Below are 21,636 nucleotides of genomic sequence, written 5' to 3' on the forward strand. Positions count from 1 at the left end.
AGGTACTACAGCTAAGCCAGCAATTACAAATTACTTTCCTCTGGGGCAGACAAAAATCAACCAGAGAGAGATTAGCCCTCTTCTACTATTTTACTTAACACTGTAGAAAGAACAGGCCTGAGGCAGCTTGTCCTAAGAGGAGCATTGTCAACTATTAGCACTAGTGAACAGAGTGGAGTATAGGTGATCCCTGAAATTCCTTACTGTAACAAATTCTTACATTCTACTGCCCTGGATATAATGATTAAACTGACAATGTATCTTTCTGCATAATGTAACATATAAAAGTTACATTAGTGCATCTTAGGGCTGAAAGTGTAGTTCTGTGTAATACATGCTTAGCATCTGAGAGACCCTAGCTCCAATTCCTAGAGCCAAAAAAGGGGAGGGGAGTATAAGACCTCCTTCTTTCTGCCTTAAAATAATTTAATCACTCATTAGAATCTTGTTCCAGAGAACTCTAGAACACCCAAGCTGAAATAAGCACTGATAAATACCATGACCCTAAAAAGTCATCTACACAGTAACCAAAAGCATGAAAACTCCTAATTTGAAGTTTTAAGGTATTTTTAGTGGGTTTGTTTTGTCTTATTTAGTACAGATATGGGATTGAACCCACAGCCTCACAGAAGCTTCTCTATCAGCCTGACAGAAAGACTTTATGAACTAAGGAAAGTAAGAACAAGGCCCGGACAGTGGTGGTACACGCCTTTAATCCCAGCACTCAGGAAGCAGAGACAGAAGGATCTCTGTAAGTCTTGAGGTCAGACTGGTCTACAGATCGAGTTCCAGGACAGCCAAGGCTACACAGAGAAACCCTATCTCAAAAACACACCCAACACCCCTAAAAAAGTAAGAGCAAGTTAACAAGTAGTAAAAACTTAATTTAAAATGTGACTTCCTTTGATAAAAGGTTTCAAGGATCAGCCAGGGACATTCAAAGTTGTTGTATATTTATTTCCATAACATATCAATATAGAATGGCTACTTTACATAAACAAATAGAGGACTATGGGAAAATGTAATTTACCTGAGTTCTCTACTGATTTTATGTTCTAAATGAAGGAGAGTAAAACTAAACTCTCCTACACTATTATTTTAACAGTTGTTACGTTACACTTCCTGGGTGGTGGTAATTTTTTAAACCCTATTTTCTTTCCACAGGTCTACATTTTCTGAGACTTCATAATGTTTTTATAACAAGCAGATTTTAATAAGAATCTCAGTTGGGAATTAAAAGACCTAAGAAAGGAGAAAAGAAATTTTAAAGATCTATAAAGAAAATCAAATTGGTTCCAGCCCCACAAAGGTGTCAATCTAAAGAAAAGGGTTAAAAACCCATATGGGGAGGGTTGGGGGGAGGGCATGGGAGGAGGGGAGGGAATGGGAGAGGGACCTGGAACTGACTTGTGAAGCAACCTCGTTTCTTATCTAAATGTAAACTGGAAAATAAAATAAAAAATAAAAAATAAAGAAACAAGGAAAAAAAACCCATATAGGATAAATAGAAAAGAAACCATAAAACAACAAAATTAGAAAGACAAAAACGGACTCAGTAATCGTAATACTGATTCTGTTAATTTGGCCATTTCTGGTTCCAGGGGTTGAAAGACAAAGAGTTTTACTCTACCATCCAAACAAGAAGTAATACCCTAACTGTCCAGAGCACAAGGACATTTAAAATGTCTACCATTCTCAGATTACATCATTATCCCACTCACTTCAGAGATTGCTGACTCTGAGTGGCCTGAACATGCTAAAAGCAACACTCAGCTATAAAATGGAAAACTGAGACTACAGAGTGTTTCAAGACACATACTTAACAATAAGACAAATGTAAACTGCCTTCTAGAATTAATTCAAGAAAAATAAATGCTTTCAAATTTTAAGGATCTCAGTTGCATTTACAATTGCACTGCAAAGAATAAAACATTTCTAAATTAATCAAGAAGACAGAAAGCTTGTACAGTAAAAACAACCAAACACTACTTAAAAGAAATAAAGACATTTTATTTTTAAAAAAAAGTAAGTAAACACACTGTATGTTCCTGGATTAGAGACAGAATTGTTAAAATATTTATATTTCCCACCACAATCTATACATTCAATGTAAACTCTATCAAATAAATTTCAAGGTTTTTGCAGACATGAAAAAGGCCATCCTAAAATATAAAATTTCAAATAACCCTAAATAGCCAAAACCTTTAAAAAGAACAAACCTTAAGAATTCATAATCCTTTATTTCAAAATTTACTACAAAACTGTAGTAATCAAAATAGTATAGCACAAGCATAAAGACAGACACTGATCAGTGGGATCTCATATATAATCATGATCTTCAACAAGGGTGTCAAGAGGTCAGACAATTGTTTCTATAAGTACATGCTAAGAAAATTAGTACCCATGTGCAAAAGAATTAAGTTGGTACCTTATCCAGTATCACATACAAAAATCAATTCAAACATAAAAAAATCTGAATATAAGAACTAAAACTATAGAACTCTGAGAATAATACATGAAGGGGGCCAAAGAGATGGCTCAGCATATAAAGGCACCTGCTGCCAAGACACATTACCTGATTTGATCCCCTGGACCTACTTTAAAGAGACTCCATCCCTACAAGCAGTCCTCTGACCTCCACATGCGTGCCATAACATGCATGCACATACAAAATAAATAAATAAAATGTAACTGTTTTTAAGAATCATGAGACAAAATGCTTAATATTTGAAGATCACTGCTTGGCTATAACACTGACTGCTCAGTAGTTAAGAACACATACAGCTCTTGCAAAAGAAACAAGTTCAGTTCCCAAGTACCCACATCAGGATGCTTACAACAGTCTATAATTCTAGTTTCAACTAACTGAACACCTCTGGCCTCCATGGACATCTGTGGTGGTATTTGTTTATGATCTAAAAAAAAAAGCTTGCCTGAAGATCAGAGTGCAAAGCTAGCCACACTAGTCAGCATAAGGCCACAGGCAGTGGTGGTGTATACCTTTCATCCCAGCACTATAGAGGAGTATAAGACAGGAGGAGACAGGGGTCAGTGAGTCTACAGTCACACTGAGGACAGGATCGCCCTTTCGGTCTGAGCCTTGGTAGAAGTAAGAACGATCTGGTGGCTGACTGCTTTGCTTTTCTGATCTTCAGCTTGAACCCCAGTATCTATCTCCTTATCCATGCTACAGACAATCTGTACTTTTGTGCTCATACCCCATACAAACACATAGCTAAAATCTTCTAGAATAAAAATATAATTCAAAATGAACAAAGGAGGAACAGGGCAGGTTCAGTACTTGCCATGCAAGGGTGAGAACCTGAGTTCAGATCCCTGGTGCCCATATAATCTGTAATCATGGATCTGTAACTGCCATGCTGGAGAAGCAGAGGCAAGGTCATCCCAGGGGCTTGCTGGCCAGACAATCTAAACCAGTAGCTCTCAACCTTCCTAAAGCTTCGACCTTTTAACAGTTCGTCTTGTGGTAACACCCCAATCAGAAAACTATTTTTATTGGTATTTCATAACTGTAACTTTGCTACTGTTATGAATCCTATAAATATCTGTGTTTTCTGATGATCTTAGGTTACCCTTGTGAAGGGTCATTTGATCTCCCAAAGGGGTCACAGCCACAGGCTGGGAACCACTGATGTAAACAAATCTGTATGCTCTAGGTTCTTTGAGAGACTGTGTCTTACAAATTAAGGTGAAGAGCAACTGAAGTAGGCATCAGACATTGACTTCTGGTCTCCACACATGCATGCACACATGAACACATACAGATGCAAACAACACACCACATACACATAAATATAATATATATGAAATAAGCAACAGACTCAAACAAAATTCCTTCAAAGAAGATATGGGAATGTTTAATAAGCATATGACAGATGCTAAGCAACACTAATCATTAGAAAAATGCAAATAGAAACTACAACAAAATACTACCTCATTCATTAGAGTGGTTAACTTTTAAAACAATACTGGCAAAGAAGAGAAGGCTTAACCACTGGACACAGCTGTAGGAATGTAAGATCACACAGCCACTGTGGGAAGCAGTACAGAAGTTTCTCAAAAGGTTAAAATGAGATTATATCTAGTCCAACAATTCCAAGACTTTGAAAGAGGTAAGCATACACTATGTTCATACATGTACTATTTACAACAGCTAACATGCAGAAGTGACCTAAAATACCATCAACAAAGGAATGGCTATAAAATACAGTGAATATATGCAAAGGAGTACTATTGCCTTTTTAAAAGTGGAAATTCTGAAAAGCTACAAATGGCAAATGAAACAAGTCAATTACAAAATGACAAATACTATAATTACAGTAATCAAGATCATAGAGAAAGTAGAATAATGGCTGCCAAGGACTTTAAAGGAATAGGAAGTCATTATTGAATGGGTAGAGTTAGTTTTACAAGACAAAGAGTCACAGAGCCAGGTGGTAGTAGTGGCTGAACATTTTCATCATAACCACAGCACTCAAGAGGCTAAAACACAAGGACTGAAAGTTCAAGATCAGCCTGCCTGCTCAAAGAACAAATACAGGAAAAAAAACCTTAAAAATGTAAATAATGCATAGTCTTTCTAGAGCATTTTCATAATGAGTATCTTTCATCCTAAAATTTTTCTCTTCCTAGGAATTTCTCAGAAACAAATAATGTATGTCATAGAGTCGCACTTTATGCAAATAGACATGTGATGCATGATTAAAGCAATGTGAAAAAAGGTGGTCTGAACAACAACAAAAAAAAAAACATGCTGTGATAACAGTGTATCTACACAGAAAAAGTAAAACTGGATCCCCACCTCACACTAGAAACAAAAATCAACACGTATAATTATGCACCTAATGGAGAAGACTACACTACCAAATTGAAGAAAATAACAGAAAAACATCTTCATTGCATTAGGAGGAATTTCTCCATACAGAAGCATTGAGTATATAAAGAAAAGTTAACAAATTGAACATTAAAAATGCAAATGTCTATTTAAGAAAAAGAGATGATAAAGAGAATAGAGAAACTACAAAGGCAAAGGAAATGTGTGGGTCATATATAGCAAAGGACCAGTATCTGTAACTCAAAACTGAGAAAAAGAAAGAATTCAGAAGACCTTCACAAGCACTGCAGAGAAGAAACGCAAATGAGCATAGGAAACGGAGCTGGGCTCGCTGACACGGAGAGACACTGCTTCACAGCCATCAAGTCACAGACTAGAAGAAAGGTCAACAAAGCTAAAGGTTTCCAAGACAACTCAAAGATACAAAATTGGATATGGTCTTTTACTTATTGGCTATTCTTTATGAAATTTTGGCAGGATATTACTTGTCAATGAATAAAAATAAACTATAGTCAGACTTTTACATTTTAAATCACTTTATAAATCTTACAGTATACAAAACATCAGCAGGAAATTTACAAGTAAAATTAAAACAAACTGTACTGGTTTCCAGTATATTTCTCTAAAACTGTAAAAATGACAACATACAGAGAGAAATGAAATGTATTATCCATACTTTTCAAGCCATAATACAAAAGAGAGAGATGAGGCAGAGAGAAGAAAGGAGTTAGGGAAGAAAGGAAGGTCAAAGAAAGAGAGAGAAGAGAGAGATGGGGGAAAGAAGGAAGAATGAAAAGAGAGAGGGAGGACTGATTGACATATTTTTCCACAAAAAAGCATTCTTACTAATATTGCCCCACTAATTTATAGGAAGACATGTTGTGGGACATTTGTAAACTGTGTGAAGATGTATTGTTGTGACTGGTGTAGTAACAGCCAATAGCCAGGCAGGAGAGCGAGGCAGGACTTCCGGGCAGAGAGAGGAAGAGGAGACAATGGAGGTGCATAGGAGGGATGAGTCAGACACATAAACAGGAGAGGGAAAAGCCATGTGACAGAACGTAGATTAATAAAAAATATAGCTTAGTTTAAATTATAAAAGCTAAGGGACAAGCCCAAACTAAGGCTGTTCTTTCTCAATTAATAATAAGTCTCTGAGTCGTCATTTGAGAGCTGATGGGCCCAACGAAAAGTATATTACAAAGACATGTGAACTAAATAAGGATAAACTGGCAAAGCTGACTATCTTAGAGATTAAAAGAAAAGGCTAAATATGTTTTACTCCTTGTATGTGCATTGAGTAATTAATTATGTACACATAGAAAAGCAAAAGGCTAACAAGAAAATTGAGGGGTAGAAAGCAAGTTGTCCTGCTTTTGACATTTTTCTTTTCATAATCTTGAGATGAATTATTCACTTAAAACCTTCTAAAATAGTTTTAGAGAAGAAAATAAATTCAGCAAAGCTCGGATTAGTATCGGCTAATTAGTAAAAATCTGTTTTGAAGCCAGGTGGTGGTGGCCCTCACCTTTAATCCCAGCACTCAAGAGACAGAGACACACAGATCTCTGAGTTTGAGGCCAGGCTGCAGTCTACAAAGTAAGTTCCAGGGCTACATAGAAAATCCCTGCCTCGGGGGTAAGGATGTGTTCTGAAATTAAAAAAACAAAACACCTTTTCCATTCCTATTTTAGTACATAACAGCACCAATATTTATAGTGAAGATGCAACAGTTATATAGTAGCAGCAGCATCTTACACCAAGTAACATGGACTGACCATGGCAAAACATTGTTTCTCTTACTGACTTGTGAAAAGAGCTGGGCCAAGAAGTGTGGGTGTGCACATGCAACACAAGCATGTGCATTTAAGTGTGTACAGGTACATGAATACATGTGTCTGTAGGTGGAGACAAGCAGACAACCTCACTGCTGTCCCTCGGCACTGCTGAGCTTGTTTTTTGAGATGGGGTCTCTCACTGGACTGGAATTCACCAATTAGCTAAGATGGCTGGCCACAGATCTGTCCATTGGTCGGCTCCTTTCCCGCCCGGGGATCACAAGTGTGCCCAGCTGTTTGATATGGGTTCTCAGAGATTGTATATCAGTCCTCCCAACTACTTTACTGTCTGAGTTATCACCTTGGCCTAAGGACACATGACAGCCTGGCAAAATCTGATCATATCCCCCAGACTTCATATGCTGGAAACTTAATCTCCAAATTCATTAACGGTATTTGGAGGTGGGACTTGAAAGAGACAACAGGACATGAAGACTATGCCAGAGCTGGGCTTCAGATCATTTTGTCCAGTCAGTACCTGCTTCCATAACCTGGGCACACTGATGGTTAATGGATCACTGGAGAAATAAGTAGATTACGCAATCTTGACACATTTACTATCTCCATGTGATGGTTCTCGCCATAAAAGAAAGTCCTCACCAGATAGATGTTGAGCAGATGTGCCACAAACCATATATGCCCACATTCTTTATACTCCTCAGTCCATGATATTGGGTTATAATAATCAAAAAATTTACTAAAATACTTCTAGTATCCTCCTAGTGGGAATGCAAATTGGCATAACTACTTAAAAGCAAGAAAATCCATTCCCAGGTACACATTCAACATGAATGAAGGTGTCCACCAAAAAAAAAAAAAAACTATATAAGAACACTAATGATATCAGACTAGGTAGCATAAGCCTGCACTTGAGAATCAGAGGCAGGAAGACCACAAACTCAAGAGCAACCTGAGCTATAAACTCTATGATAGTCTAAACTATAGAGAGAGACCATCTGTCTGGAGAGATAGTTCAGTGGTTAAAGACAGTGCCAGAAGCACAGAGTTCTAAGTTCAAATCCCCAAAACACTGTAAATTCCATGTGGACATGATGGCCTGCCTGTAATTCCAGTTCTAGGAAAGGGTGGACAGGACCCCTGGAGCAAGCTGGCTAGCCAGAAGACTAGCTCAACCAGCAAGCTCTGAGTTCAATTTCTAGACCTCTGACTTTGCCTCAGTGAATAAGGTAGAATACAACTGAACCGTGAATCTCTGCACACTTATGCACTTATACCCCAACACACAAGTGCCCACACACAGGCAAAACCACATACACACACACTTATATATACACGAGAAAAAACACACATGCATATCTTACTATTAATAAACAAAAAGTAAAAGCAATCCAAATGACTACCAACAAAAGAATAAATTGTAAAAGAGGGAGAGAGAAAATGTATCAAGGCATGTTCAAGTGTAACTTACAGGTTTTGGGGTCAGCCAGATGTCTCAGCAGGTAGAGAGGCCCGTGAAGGCAGGACTAACAACTAGGGTTTGATCCCAGGGAGAATCAACTCCCGAGTTGTCATCTGGCCTCCACTTAGATCCTGCAGCATGAGGAGCAATGAGTGCGTGTGTGTATGTGAAAATACACACACATTAAACAGCTAGTTAATTAAAATTAAATGTATATAAGTTTTGGTGCTAGGTAAACAACCAGTTGCCAAAGTAAAAGGGGAAAGGAGAGTAGGAGTTAGTGTTTAAGAAGATGGGGGGCAAGAACAGGCAAAAGAGCTGGGTTGGCGGGGTCAGTCAAAGTATGTATGTATGCATTATGTACGATACGCCATAGGGAAGCCTGCTACTTTATAAGCTATTTGAAAAATGAAATTAATAATAATAATAACCTCTAGAAAGCCTATGACAGTAATCCCAGAACTTGGAGGCAGAGGCAGGAAGATATAGAGTTCAAGGTCATACTGTGCTATGGCCCCCATTTTAAACAGTAACAAAAGACCTGTAGCTCTACACAATGGTAGTCCCAGATAGTAAATACTAAACAGACCACAGGAATAAATGAGAGGCCAATGATGTAGAACTCATGTTCTGGACTTTGTTCAAGCTATCTGTTAGACATCAACTCAATTATAAATTACTGCCAGTCACATAAATTATATCACCAAGCCTGTAAGCCCAGCACTCAGGAGTCTGAAGAACCTATACTATATCAGCAGTTCAAGGTCAACCAGGACTATACAGCAAGACCTGTTTTTTTTTTTTAATCATGATATTCTAATGGACAGCTTGATGTGTGGATCTAAATTTCAAGGACAATCTTTGAGCACAAGCATCAATTGTCTGTAAGTGGTAATTAAAGCATGAGAGAAAACAGGGTCTCAAAGCAAAGGAGAAAAGGGACCTAAGGGTGGCAGCACATGGCAGGAGGCAGAAAGGACTGCTGGGAACACACAGCCAGTCTTACCCCAGGGAGCTCAGATCTCCCAGGGCCACACAGGGCAAGAAGGGGGTGAGAGGACGGGGAAGGGAGAAAAAGAAAACGTTACACCCAAATCCGCAAAAACTTAACACTTAACTATCTCTTAGCAAAAGAGCCTGGAAAGTAGACACAGAAGAAATAGGAAAATAAAAGCCAATAGACAGCTTTAAAAAGGAAAGAATGGTCAAGTGTACCAAGGACTCCTGAGAATATTAAGTATCCATTGAATGTGGAGACATCTCTGTCAAAACCATGCCAAAAGCTATTTGGGAGCAGCAGGGGCAGAAATAGTCTAATGAAAAAGAAAACGCCACAGAAGTGAAGGACATGAGCCTTTGCACTGAAAGGGCAAGTCCAGTGAACAGGTGGGGAGTGGGGGTGTGTATCCGTATCCCGTTACCATAAAATGGTATAAAAAGAAGGCAAATCCTAACAGCAATGAAGAGGAAAAGATCGCAAAGAATCAGGAAAACAAACTGGTATCAGACTTTCAACACCAACACCAACACTTGAAGCCAAAAGAAAATGGATGGAACAAAGTCATAAAAATTCTAGGAAAACCTGTTTTGAAGTAGAATTCTACACACCACTTTCAGCATTATAAAAAGATAACCCATCAGGCAAAGTCTAAAAATATATTCTCCATGGATCCTTTCTCAGAGGGCTACTAAAGGTTCCATACAGAATCAAGGAAGAAATCCTAAAAGCGTAAAACTTATGAAGTATTTTGTGCTCTCAGGACTTCCGGAGATGAGGGGGGGGGGGACCATTACTGAGGAAAGGCATAAACATAGATATATACATAGAAAGACATGTCAATTTTCTCAACATTGATTCATAAATTCAATAAAATCTCTCAAAAATAGTACAATAGTTTGTGGTTGTTTTTCTGCATTTCAATCAAGGTATTTCTAAAGCACACATGGAAGTGTGAAGGGCCAGGAACATCCTAGAATGATGAAGAAGCAGGCAGCAGTTCTGTGATGGTACCTTGCTTGTACAAATAAAGCGTGTCTGAAGATCATCGGAAGGAGCTAGCCACTAGCTAACCATAGAGGTCAGGAGGTCAGTACAGACAGGCAGGAAGCGAGACGGCTGGGCTCAGAGAGGATGTACGGGGAAGAAACAGGAACTTGATCTCTTTCCCGCTGGGAAGTGAATGAAGTAAAGGTGGCTTCCGCTTGCTCCTTGTCTCTGAACTCTCAGCATTTTCCTCTATGTCTGACTCTGGGTTTTTACTATTTAGACCAATTAAGAACTCCATTTACACAGTCTTCCCATAGTAGGAACTTACTTTAATGCTTTTCTAATTCAGACAGTGGAATAGAGAGATAGAAATAGACTGATGAATTAAAAACTGCAGAAAAACAAAAGTTATTCAGTAGATAAAACACTTCAGAGCAGTAAGACAGTTCCAGTAAGGTAAGAACCTGAATGGTTCTGGAACTTTCATGGTGGGAGGAAGGGAACGCAACACACAGGACTGGATCCCAACCTCACACCACACACAAAAATGTAGTCTATGCAAACCGAGGACTTGTCAAAGGTAAAATTCCAAAGCTTTCGGGAGATAAAGTAGATTATCTTCATACTACTGGTTTAGGAAAGAATGCCTTAAAAAAGAATACCTTAAAAATAAACAACATTAAAAGAAAAGATAAAACTGAAAAATTATACTACAGTGACATTAGTCTCTCAGCCAAGACACTATAATGAAAATAAAAATATAAGAATGAGAAATTATTTATGAAACCATAACCAAGAAACGGCTTAAATTCAAAAATGTATAGAGATGTGTACACACATGTTTATAATATACATAAGTGCTACAAATACATATAGACAGAAAATGAAATAAGAAAATGAACAAGAGAATGGAACACAAAGAAATTTAAACTACAGTAAACATGTAAGAAAGCATTTAATAATCAAATGATCAAAACTTCTAACAATACTAAATGCTGACAAGCAAAGACACTTTACACAGTCCAGTAGGAACATAAAGCAGCCTAATTGGTTTGACATCATCTAGTGAAATTAAAGTCACACTGCTCTAGAAGCACAGCCAGGCTACTCCTGAGTTAAGTCTTGGTGAAGTATCCAAACTTTTTATGTCAGAGTCAAAAACTAGGAACAACCCACATGGCCACTAACAGTACAATGACAAATGACTATGATACAGTCTGTTGCAGAATATTTGTACACTGTGTGAAGATGTGTTACCGTGATTGGTGTGATAAAAAGCTGGATGGCCAATGGCTAGGCAGGAGAGATAGGTGGGGCTTCCTGGCAGAGGCAAGATGAGAAGACACCACTGAGAGGCGGAAACAAGGAGGACACACAAAATGGGAGAGAGGTAAAAGTCACATGATAGAACGTAGATTAACAAAAATATGTGTTAATTTTCACTGTAAGAGCTAGTGGGACAAACCTAAGCTAGTCTTCATGCCATTATTCGGGAGTTGGGTGGTGAGAGAGAGGACTTGCTACAACAATCCTTTAATGGAATGTTATGAAACAATGATAATCAACTAACTACAACAATAGGTGATAATAAAGATCATGTAACAAACATAATAATGATTTTGAAAGGGAAAACACAGAATATACTTAAAGATTCTCTTTTTAAATGTTCAAACACAGAAAACTAAATTTATATTTAGAGATGTACATCTAGATGCTAAACAACTATACAGCAAATAAATAAATAACTTAAGAGTCTGAGGTGCAACAGAATTTCTTGACCCTGATGCTATCAATGTAAACTTACTTAATTAACTGCTAAATACATACACATGTTTCTGTATTTCTTCCACTACTTGGCTTCCACTATTTCAACAGTTAAAACAGTTTTCCCAACATGCCACTCAGCTCATATTTTTATGTTACTTTTGTGTTTTTATGTTACTTTTGTGTTTGTTTCTGATAAGATAATGTGAAGGAAGTTACATATATTCATTTACATCCACTCATACTACATTAAAAAGAAAACAGCCTTAACATGGTGATGATTTTACAAGCATGCAAGTAACTGTGTGAGAACAAAGGTCTGAAACTATATGATGCAAAGCTTCTCTAAATACACTAAGTACACAAAAACACAACATGATTTCCTAGCTACAATGTAATATTTTAATAGTCCCCAATTTCCATAAGCAAATGGGAGCTAGAATCAAGTTTTAAAACAGCTGTCTACTGCACACTACCACACATAGTAAGTAAGGTATGACAGCTTTCATCCCACAAAAATAACTTTAGTTTCCCTCACATAAATTTACAACTTCCACATAATCCTGAAACAACTTCTGGAAAGGGGAAAATACGGACAAAAAGTCAGATAATCTTAAATTTAAATTTTTGTTTAAAAAAACAAAACCAAGGGCTGGAGAGATGGCTCAGAGGTTAAGAGCACTGACTGCCCTTCCACAGGCCCTGAGTTCAATTCCCAGCAACCACATGGTGGCTCACAACCATCTGTAATGAGATCTGGTGTCCTCTTCTAGCGTGCAGACACATACATGGAGGCAAGATGTTGTGTTCATAATAAATAAATAAATTAAAAAAAACAAAAACAAAAATCAAACTCATGCCTGATTCTTCAAAAGAAAATGCAAAGAACGTGTACTCTTTAATATCATTGTAAAACACAATCTTTAAGCTCAAAGGAATTATGCTAGGCAGTTTGTAATGTTTGTAATGTTGAACTACATAAAGCCTTAAAATTTTCAGGAAATTTCAGCTGCAGTTGCAATGGAATTTGATTATACATGACCCTTTGCACAGCAAAGTCGTACAATCTGCCTATGCCATAGAAATAGCTTCTTATCTTTCAGGTCCCTTTTCCTCCCATACCACATTTTGCTTCTATGACCTCTACAGATAATGACAGTAATTTCTAGTATTTATTGAACCCCTTCTGGGTGTCATATACTTTCTACATAGTTATGCTACAAATACTAAGAAGTAGGGCTTCCAATGAGGGAAGTCAGTTGCTGAATAAATAGATAACTTGCCCAAGGTCAGACTGCTGTGTGGAAGAGCAAGAAATATTCTGGTACAGGAGCCCATGCTCTTGATCCTGTGCTGTTTTCTATTCGATGAAATGTCTTCACACCATGATCACTTGCCCCCTTCCCACTACAAGCTCCAGGCACTTTCTGGGTTTATCTTTGCCTCTCCTCCGTAACTGCATACTCAGAGGACAGTAACAGGTGGAAAGAGTCCAAGGAACATTAAAGGGAGCCTACGGTTTTACAACCAGGAAAATAGAAGTTGGAAGAGGTGACTATTTTGTCCATGAACACCAAGCTGGCTCTGATAGTGCACTAAACAAGTCTCCCCAGAAAGATCTTCCACCCACACTAAATGCCCTTCCTACCATGCATCTTACACAGTAAGCTCTTGCTGACACTATATGGTACGCCAGCTTTCAATAGCGTTCATCTGAAGATAACATACACCATTTCATTTCAACAAACACATGAGGACAGGCACGTGCTAAGAAAGACTCGAATGTGAAACACTGGACCTTAATTCTATTAGATAAATATGAAGGTCAATTATAGTACGTCAATTATAGTATACGACAAGTGCTACAGTAGCAATGTGAACAAGACATTCTGAAAACACTCAGAGCAGAGAAAGTGTGTCTTTCAGACTGGGTAAAAATGAGCACTGGGATTTTGATGGAATGCATTAAAGGCATGCATTACAAGATACAATGTACTATGCCTAGAAAGTAGGGGAAAATGCTTCCTATCGAATAAAGTAAAAACACATTACTACATATGCGAACAGGAGATCTGAGTTCAAGGTTAAACTGATTCATGCGGCCACGAACTACTTCTGAGCTTCAGCGTACCCGTGGAAATGTGAACACTACTACCGACCTGCCCACCTCTCAGAACTTTTACAGGGGCCAAATTATGTGAAACTCAGAAGTCTTGCACTTCTAAGCAACCCGGTGGGTCTTTCCCCTAAACTGCTGCTCATAAAAACCTCACCCTTCAGGAAGTAAATATTCCAATGACATCATTCATACACTTCCTAGGACACTGTAAACAGTTAACATCACACCTTCGTGTTCACACATCAAACCTCTATTGAGATACATAAATACGCGTGTAGTTTTGTTTTGTTTTGTTTTTAATCCTCAGACACTGCCTTAGAGCCAATGCTTATTATATTTAGAAACTAGAATGAAATGCAGGTTTTCTTCTGGAAGTTTTCTGTCAAAAATTCCATTCCATGTGGCCAAGCAAGCAACCCAAGAACAGACAGAGAGCAAGTTGGCAGTCACTTTGCTCTTGTTTTATGTGAACTATAGATGCTGCCTGCCAGCTATAAGCCCCTCTCTCCCAGAAGTTACCTGTTTTGGTACAAGCATAGTTGCAAAAGCCATGAGTAAAGAAACATGAGCACACTGAAAACCCTGCCGAGTTTCTGATTTTAGAAAACTTGAGGGCCACAACCGCCCGCTCCTCCCATGAAATTACACTCATTTCTTTCGAAGTTTGACAGGGTGGACTGCCCAACCGCCTCTCTTGAAACTGCATCCGGCCCCACTGTATTCAGTAAAGCCTAGCGTCGGAGCCACCGAGATGAGGCTGAGCTGAAGTTTCAACGTACAAAGCCAACGAGGGGCAAGACAGGGGAAGGGGTGCGGGGGTGAGGTCCCCGTGCCACCCTGGACGGGCGCCGTTTCATCTCCTAAGCCAACTTCCCGTTTTCTCCCTCTTACCTTATACACTTTCCCAAAGGCTCCGTCGCCCAGCTCTCCTATAATCTCCCAAAACTCTTCGGGGTTCAGGTCTCTCTTCACGTGTTCGTACTGCTTTTTCTTCTTCTCGCTGCCCAACTTGAAGATCTTACGGAAATTGAAGAAGGACATTTTTCCTGCCCAGCAGAGTCCCTGGCACTTAAAGGGCTAGGAACAATACAAAGCAAAGTTTGTGGCGCGTCGTCTCCCGCGCGAGCCCGGGGTCCGGGCCGCTCCCGCCTGGCGCTCCCCGGAGAAGGCGGGGCAGCGACCGGGCTCCGGCCGCGGAGGGGGGCGCGCGGCCGCTGCGAGCCGGGACGGGCCGAGCGGCGCCGTGGACACCTCGCTCGCGGGCCCGGGGGGGGGGGGCTGCACCTGCCCGGCGCTCGTCCCCGCCCCGCCCCGCACCCGGCCGGGCCGCACCGGGCCGAACGGCGCGGACGCCCGCGGCCCGCGGAGCCTTAGGCCCGTGTCACGGCGCGTCTCCCAGGGCGGCGGCCACTCCGGGCCGGGAAGCGACGGGCGCCCGCGAGGCGCGCAGCGGCGAGGCCGAGCTGTCCCGCCGGGGCCCCGCGTCCGCTCCGAAGCCGTCCGCTCCCGCTGCGCGAGGCCCGCGCGTCCCCTCGGCTCTGGGGCGCCGCCGCTCCGCTCGCTGCTACAGCCCACACAGCCTCGGCCCGCAGCGCGCGCGGACGCCGACGCCGACTCGCAGCGCGCCCCCGCTCTCCGGCCGCGCGCGCGCCCCCCCCCGCTCTCCGCGCGCTCGCGAGGGCGTACCCTCCGGCCCCGCGCACGCGCGTTGGGTCCGCTGGGCTGGCCGCGGGGCGGCTCGCCGGCGCCGGCGGCGGGAGGTGTGATGGATGCTTGAGCGCTTCCATCCGCCACCAGTGCTCGGTGCGAGTTGACCTCCCTCCCGGAGCCGCCGAAACCGAGGGGCTCTCGGGCGACGCTGGTGAGGTCTCCACCGGCACAACCCTGATGATTGCGCCGGCGGATGTTGCCTCATTCTCCATAGGGGGAAGTGGGGAAGCGGGAGAGCAGGCTGTGCTTGTTGGTGGTGCCTGAAAGTGGGCAGTTTCTGCTCCAGAACCGGCACCCGAATACAGTGAGGGGGGACAGCCGGGAACCTGGGCTTTCAGTCACAGTTCAGTGGCTTTGAATAGAGCATCAGACTCCGGATTGCGATAATCCCGGTATTCCTTACTGTTGGTTGAAGAAGGCTGTGGCTTAGTTCAAAAGAGACAATAAATGGGAAGCCTTTGCACGGTGCCTGCACCAGCAAAAGCTCAATCTTGAACTATGCCAAGTGTGGAGGTAATCGGTCACAGGTTGTAAAAAACTGTTTAAAGGGTAGGTGTGGTGGAGCCTGGGGGAGGCTGAGGAAAGAAGATCACAAGTTCGAGACTACCCTGGCTACATAAAGAAACTCTGTCTCAAAAAGTAAAAAGGAATTTGTTTAAGATGCTTCGGGAGTGGTGACACTCCCATAAGGGTAACCTCTGGGCCACCTCCACAGCCAGAAAACTGGTGCCGCCCTTTGGTGACTCTTACCTGAGCTAATAAGTCTCGAGATTCCAGATCTGCTGGGGCTTTGTGGGTGTAGCCCGGAGTTTGTCAAATGATTTACTTCCCCTCCTCCACCTGACCTAAGCCGGTTCAGGGCAGAGGCGGGGTCGTGCATCAAGGTGTCCAAGGGCAGGGCAACATTCCAGGATGGGAAGGAGTAAAAAACAGATCTGGTGAATAGAACAGGGAATGAGTGAATGGTCCTCATGCAAACGCTTTAAAATTAAAAGAATAGGCATGGCCAAAAGATGAAGCCTATGAGTATGAAGCAACTTGGGAAGAGGTTGATAAAAAAGCTCTAGAATTTGGGGCTAGAGAGATGGTTCGGCAGTTAAGAGCGGACCCACGTTTAGTTCCCAGCTCCCACCTAGTAACTCACAATGACCCATAACTCCAGTTCCTGGAGATCCAACGCCCTCTACTGATCTGCATAGGCAGATCACACACACACACACACACACACACACACACGCACGCACGCACGCACGCACGCACGCATGCACGCACGCACACACAGTACATTCAAGCAAAACACTCATCACATAAAAATAAACCTAATTTTAAACAAGTTATAAAATGCCAAGGGCAGGACAATTAAGAATATAAAAGCAGCCGGATGTAATGGTACACCACTTTGATCCCAGCACTCATGAGGCAAAGACAGGTTAATCTCTGTGGGTTCGAGACCAGCCTGGTCTACAAAGCAAGTTCCAGAACAGCTCGGGAAACACACACACACACACACACACACACACACACACACACACACAAAGAATCCAAGACCAGCCTGGGTAACATAGTTGAATCCTGACCCTACCACCACCCAAAAATAATGGTTGTACACTGGATAAGTTTACTACAACATCACTGGACTGTACTTTACAGAAGGGGAATGTTATGGTATGTAAATTATAACTTCCCTAAAGATGTCTTTAATGAGGAATTTTTTCTATGCATGTATACTGTTTTTGAAAATTGTAAAAATGGCATCATCTTGTATTGATACCATATCTACATGTTTATATTTATACTCAAAGTTTGGCTTTCCCGAACTTTAATGTTATTTGTGAGTGTGTGTGGATGAGTGTGTGCCACATATGTGTGGGTGCCCACAGAGACCAAAACTCAGGCCCTCTGGAAGAACCCATAGTGCTCTTAACCAGTGAGACATCTCTCCATCCCCTTTCCTGATTTTCTAGAACTTTAAAGGTAAATTTTAAAAAGATTTATTTATTTATTGTGTATACAGTGTTTTGCCTGCATGTATGCTTGCACACCAGAAGAAGGAACCAGATCTCATTATAGATGGTTGTGAGCCACCATGTGGTTGCTGGGAATTGAACTCAGGACCTCTGGAAGAACAGCTAGTGCTCTTAACCTTTGAGCCATCTCTCCAGCCCTAAAAGTAAACTTTAACCAGTGACATGTATTCATTCAATACACAATTTGGGGTCCTATTTACACACACACACACACAAAAAAAAATTTCATCAAAGAATTAAGTGTAGTACTACCTTCACAAGTTACCTAGTAACTCCCTCTGATAAGGGGATCCTTAAAAATATTTAGGAGAGGAAAAATGTAGCAATAAAATGACTCCTAATGACATTATACTCCCAGATCAGTGCCTTGTGCAGACAACATCAGAGAATCTTACTCCTGCAGCAGATGGGAACAAATACAGAGACCCACGGTCCACCCCCCCATGCAGAAAAAGAGACCTTGGAACACTCAACTCTAAATATGGTGGTATCTGCATCAAACCCTTCCCTCCCCTCAGAGCTCAGGGAACCCAGTAGAAAAGCAGTCAGAAAGAGTGTAAGAGCCAGAAGGGAATGAAGGACACCAAGGAATCAAGGCCTTCTGGACATAACAGTGCTGGCACACACATGAACTCACAAAGACTGATGATCATGTGCAGAACACCCAGGGTCTGCTCCAGCTCGGGTCCTAGAGCCTAAAGGAGAGCTGGACACATGCCCTCATCACTAACCCAGAATCTGTCTGCAACTGTTAGCCACATGCAAATGAAAACTTAGTTCCCTCCAAAGCAGTCTCACTGGGGAAACAAAGGGCTCTAGGGGTCGGCTGCCACCCAACAGAAAATGAATTCAAGGGCATCTATGGTGGCTCCCTATCTCATAACGTCATGTTGGGGCTCTTTGTTTTGGGGGTTACTTTATCTTATTGCTTTCTATTTTTATTTTATTTATATTTTTCTTCTCTCTTTTTACCCTACAGGTTACTTGTATATATATTATATATGGCTTCCAGCTTAGTGTATTTATGGGATTCCTGAGTGTGAAAATGAGTGGGTTTCTGTTTCTTGTGCCTTCTCTTGGGCTCTTTCCCTTCTGTTTGTTTTGTCCAATTCTGATCTTATTGTATTATATTTTATCTTATTATTATCCCATAGAAGCCTGTTTATGCGCAAATGAGAGACAGAAAGGAGATGAATCCAGATGGGTGGGGAGGGGGAGAGAGAGGAACAATCATAATCATATTATGTGAGAAAAAATTATTTTCAATCCAAGGAAAAAATAAAAATAAAAACGAATTCTAAAACAGACACAGCATAGAGCAAGTGTTTACTGCATAGCAGGGCCTAAGTAGCTTGTACCCAGCATCTTTCAATGCTGGCTTTAGTCAATCTCTCTGACCCTATTCAGCGCTGGCCAGAGTCCCACTGTCTACTTAGGTCATAATGTATTGAAGCATTTCTCTATTGTAGGCATTCAGGTGGTTTCCAGTATTTTGTCATCATGAACACTACCCCAGGGAGCATGCAGACACAAGTACCTTTGTGTGTTTGTCTGATTGTGTTTCCTCAAGATTTAGATTTGATAAGACAAAAACTGTTTTAAACTAACTTTGAAAAGTATGACTTATCCTAATTTCTACTTCTATCAACAGTACAGGAGTGGGCCAACTACACTGTACCCTCAACAGTGTACCACAGTCCCATGCGGCCTTCCTTTGATCTGTGCCAGACTGACAGCCCAAAATAACCTCTTGCTTAATTTACAACCCCCAGATCATTGGTGAATCACGCCTTTTCAGATGTGTTTGGCGACTTGTGTTTCCTATTCTATAAATGATCTCTTATCAAAGAAGAATACCAAATGATTTTGTTAGTATTAATGAGATTATAAAGTTTGACATCCTTTGGTGATGTGTTCATGGAGTTCGATAATAGCTTATACATTTCTACCTTGAAGTTATGAGATGTCATTTAGACTGATTTCGATCTTCTGTTAGTAAACTATTCTATCTACGTGTTTGTGATCAAAGTTTGACTTCCCTGTATTTTTGGACATTTAAAAGTATATTTTAACCAGTCATCACATATTCACCTAATACACAATTTCTGGCTCCATTCTAACCTCACTGAAGAGGTTAGTAATTTACCTGGTAGCTCTCTCTGACAATAAGGTTATCATTAAAAATAGACACTTGGCATATGGTGAGTGCTTATTTACCACACAGCTGGCAATTGCTAAGTGGTTTGTGAACTTCATTTTAATGTCATACCAAAGCTGCTAGGTGCTGTGTGAAACATGGAAAACTGGAACAGAGAGCTCAGCTCCTTGCTTATGGTCTCATGGATAATAATGGAAATCTGCATTTCAATGCAGATCTTGGCAAGCCTATCTAATATTGAAAACTCCACGAAGATGCTCCCCTCGACCTCACTAAGATTTTATAATAACTTCCCGATTATTGCTACAGCTTGCTTTCTCCTCCCCTTCATAACTCCACGAAGATGCTCCACTCCCTACCTCAAAGTTATCAGCACCCAGGCATGTAAGCTTGTGAGTGTATGTATATGTGGTTATACTTATGTTTTATGTGCTTATATGCACGTATGTATGAGTGTATAACAGTGTGTATGTCAATTGATGTGCATATATATATGTATGTATTGTGTGAGCATATGTATATGTGTGGATACAGGCTGTGTGTGTGTTTGCACGGAAGCATTGTGTCTGTGTACATGTGTGAGGGTACATATATGTTTCTCTGCTCAGGCTGAAAGTGCTTTGAGAATAGGGACTGGTCACCACTCTGATCCTAATACTCCTAAATCTAGCCCAATGTCTTCCTATTCCATAAACTTTTGTTAAATGAATGTATTAAAGTGAAAAATGCATACATATATAGTAAAAGAAAGTATGCATTAGTTCCTTTCCACTGCCATGATCCTAATTCAGATAGTAAAATGTCTCGTAGGTTCTTTAGATACTACTGTATGCATTGGGCAGAAGTAACAAACTCTTTTGATGTACTCAATAGTATAAATACATTTTTCTATGTTTGGGCATTGTATTTTTAGAAAGGAATTTTACAAGTATTTTAAGAAAGATACCTGCAGTTATGACAGTTCTTCTCCTGAAATAGATGTGTGTCTCATTCAGAATATTCCAAATGGGAAATTTGGTCGATTTCCTGATTTTAAAAGTGAAAGAGAAGCAAACAATCACCTGCTTTAAGCTTTCTTTTGTGTCAAAAAGGGGATTCTAAAAATATCCTCAGTTCCGATTCATGTCCCTGTCATAGGTAATTGTTACATGCCCACACGCTTCTCATTCCTAGTTACTTCTGCTGAAACGAATCAGGAACATTTGGCAGTGTAAAGAGAAGGCTCACCACATTAAAGCCCTGGGAGAATAGAAAATGAAAGCAATGTGAATCCCATTGATTTACAAGTAACATTCAAGTTAGGTTTAAAAACCTAGACCCACGCTGTCTTAGTTAGGGTTTCTATTGCTGTGACAAGACGCTGTGACCAAAGAACAAGTTGGGGAGGAAAGTGTACTTGGCTTACACTTCAGCATTGCTGTTCATCACCAAAAGAAATCTGGACAGGAACTCAACAGGGCAGGATCCCAGATGCAGGAGCGGATGCAGAGGCCATGGAGGGGGAGCTGGTCACTGGCTTACTTCCCATGGCTTGCTCAGCCTACAGGACCAGGCCCCCAGGGATGGCACCACCCACCATGGGCTGGGCCTTCCGCTCCTTGATCACTAAATGAGAAAATGCCTAACAGCTGGATCTCAGGGCGGCATTTCCTCAGCTGAGGCTCCTTCCTCTGATGACTCTATTGCTGTGTTAAGTTGACACACAAAACCACCCAGTACACCCACCCCACCCCGAACACCTTTTGAACCTAAATACGG

At 41.0% G+C, this 21,636-nt stretch overlaps 1 protein-coding gene across 2 annotated transcripts in view; it reads right to left on the reverse strand.

The window, feature by feature from the left end:
* The window catches only part of Slk (STE20 like kinase), a 68,267-nt gene extending 53,042 nt beyond the window's left edge, over positions 1-15,225 (reverse strand). The window contains exon 1 of one of the 2 annotated variants that reach the window (XM_040743308.1): positions 14,875-15,225. In XM_040743308.1, coding sequence (XP_040599242.1) covers positions 14,875-15,024 — 150 coding nt within the window. In that variant the 5' untranslated portion in view covers positions 15,025-15,225. The remainder of the gene's footprint in view (positions 1-14,874) is intronic. The other variant, XM_040743311.1, reaches the window with a different exon arrangement.
* Positions 15,226-21,636: the final 6,411 nt, after the last annotated feature.

This window comes from Mesocricetus auratus, unplaced genomic scaffold, assembly GCF_017639785.1.
Source record: "Mesocricetus auratus isolate SY011 unplaced genomic scaffold, BCM_Maur_2.0 Super-Scaffold_4256, whole genome shotgun sequence".
Classification (NCBI taxonomy): domain Eukaryota; kingdom Metazoa; phylum Chordata; class Mammalia; order Rodentia; family Cricetidae; genus Mesocricetus; species Mesocricetus auratus.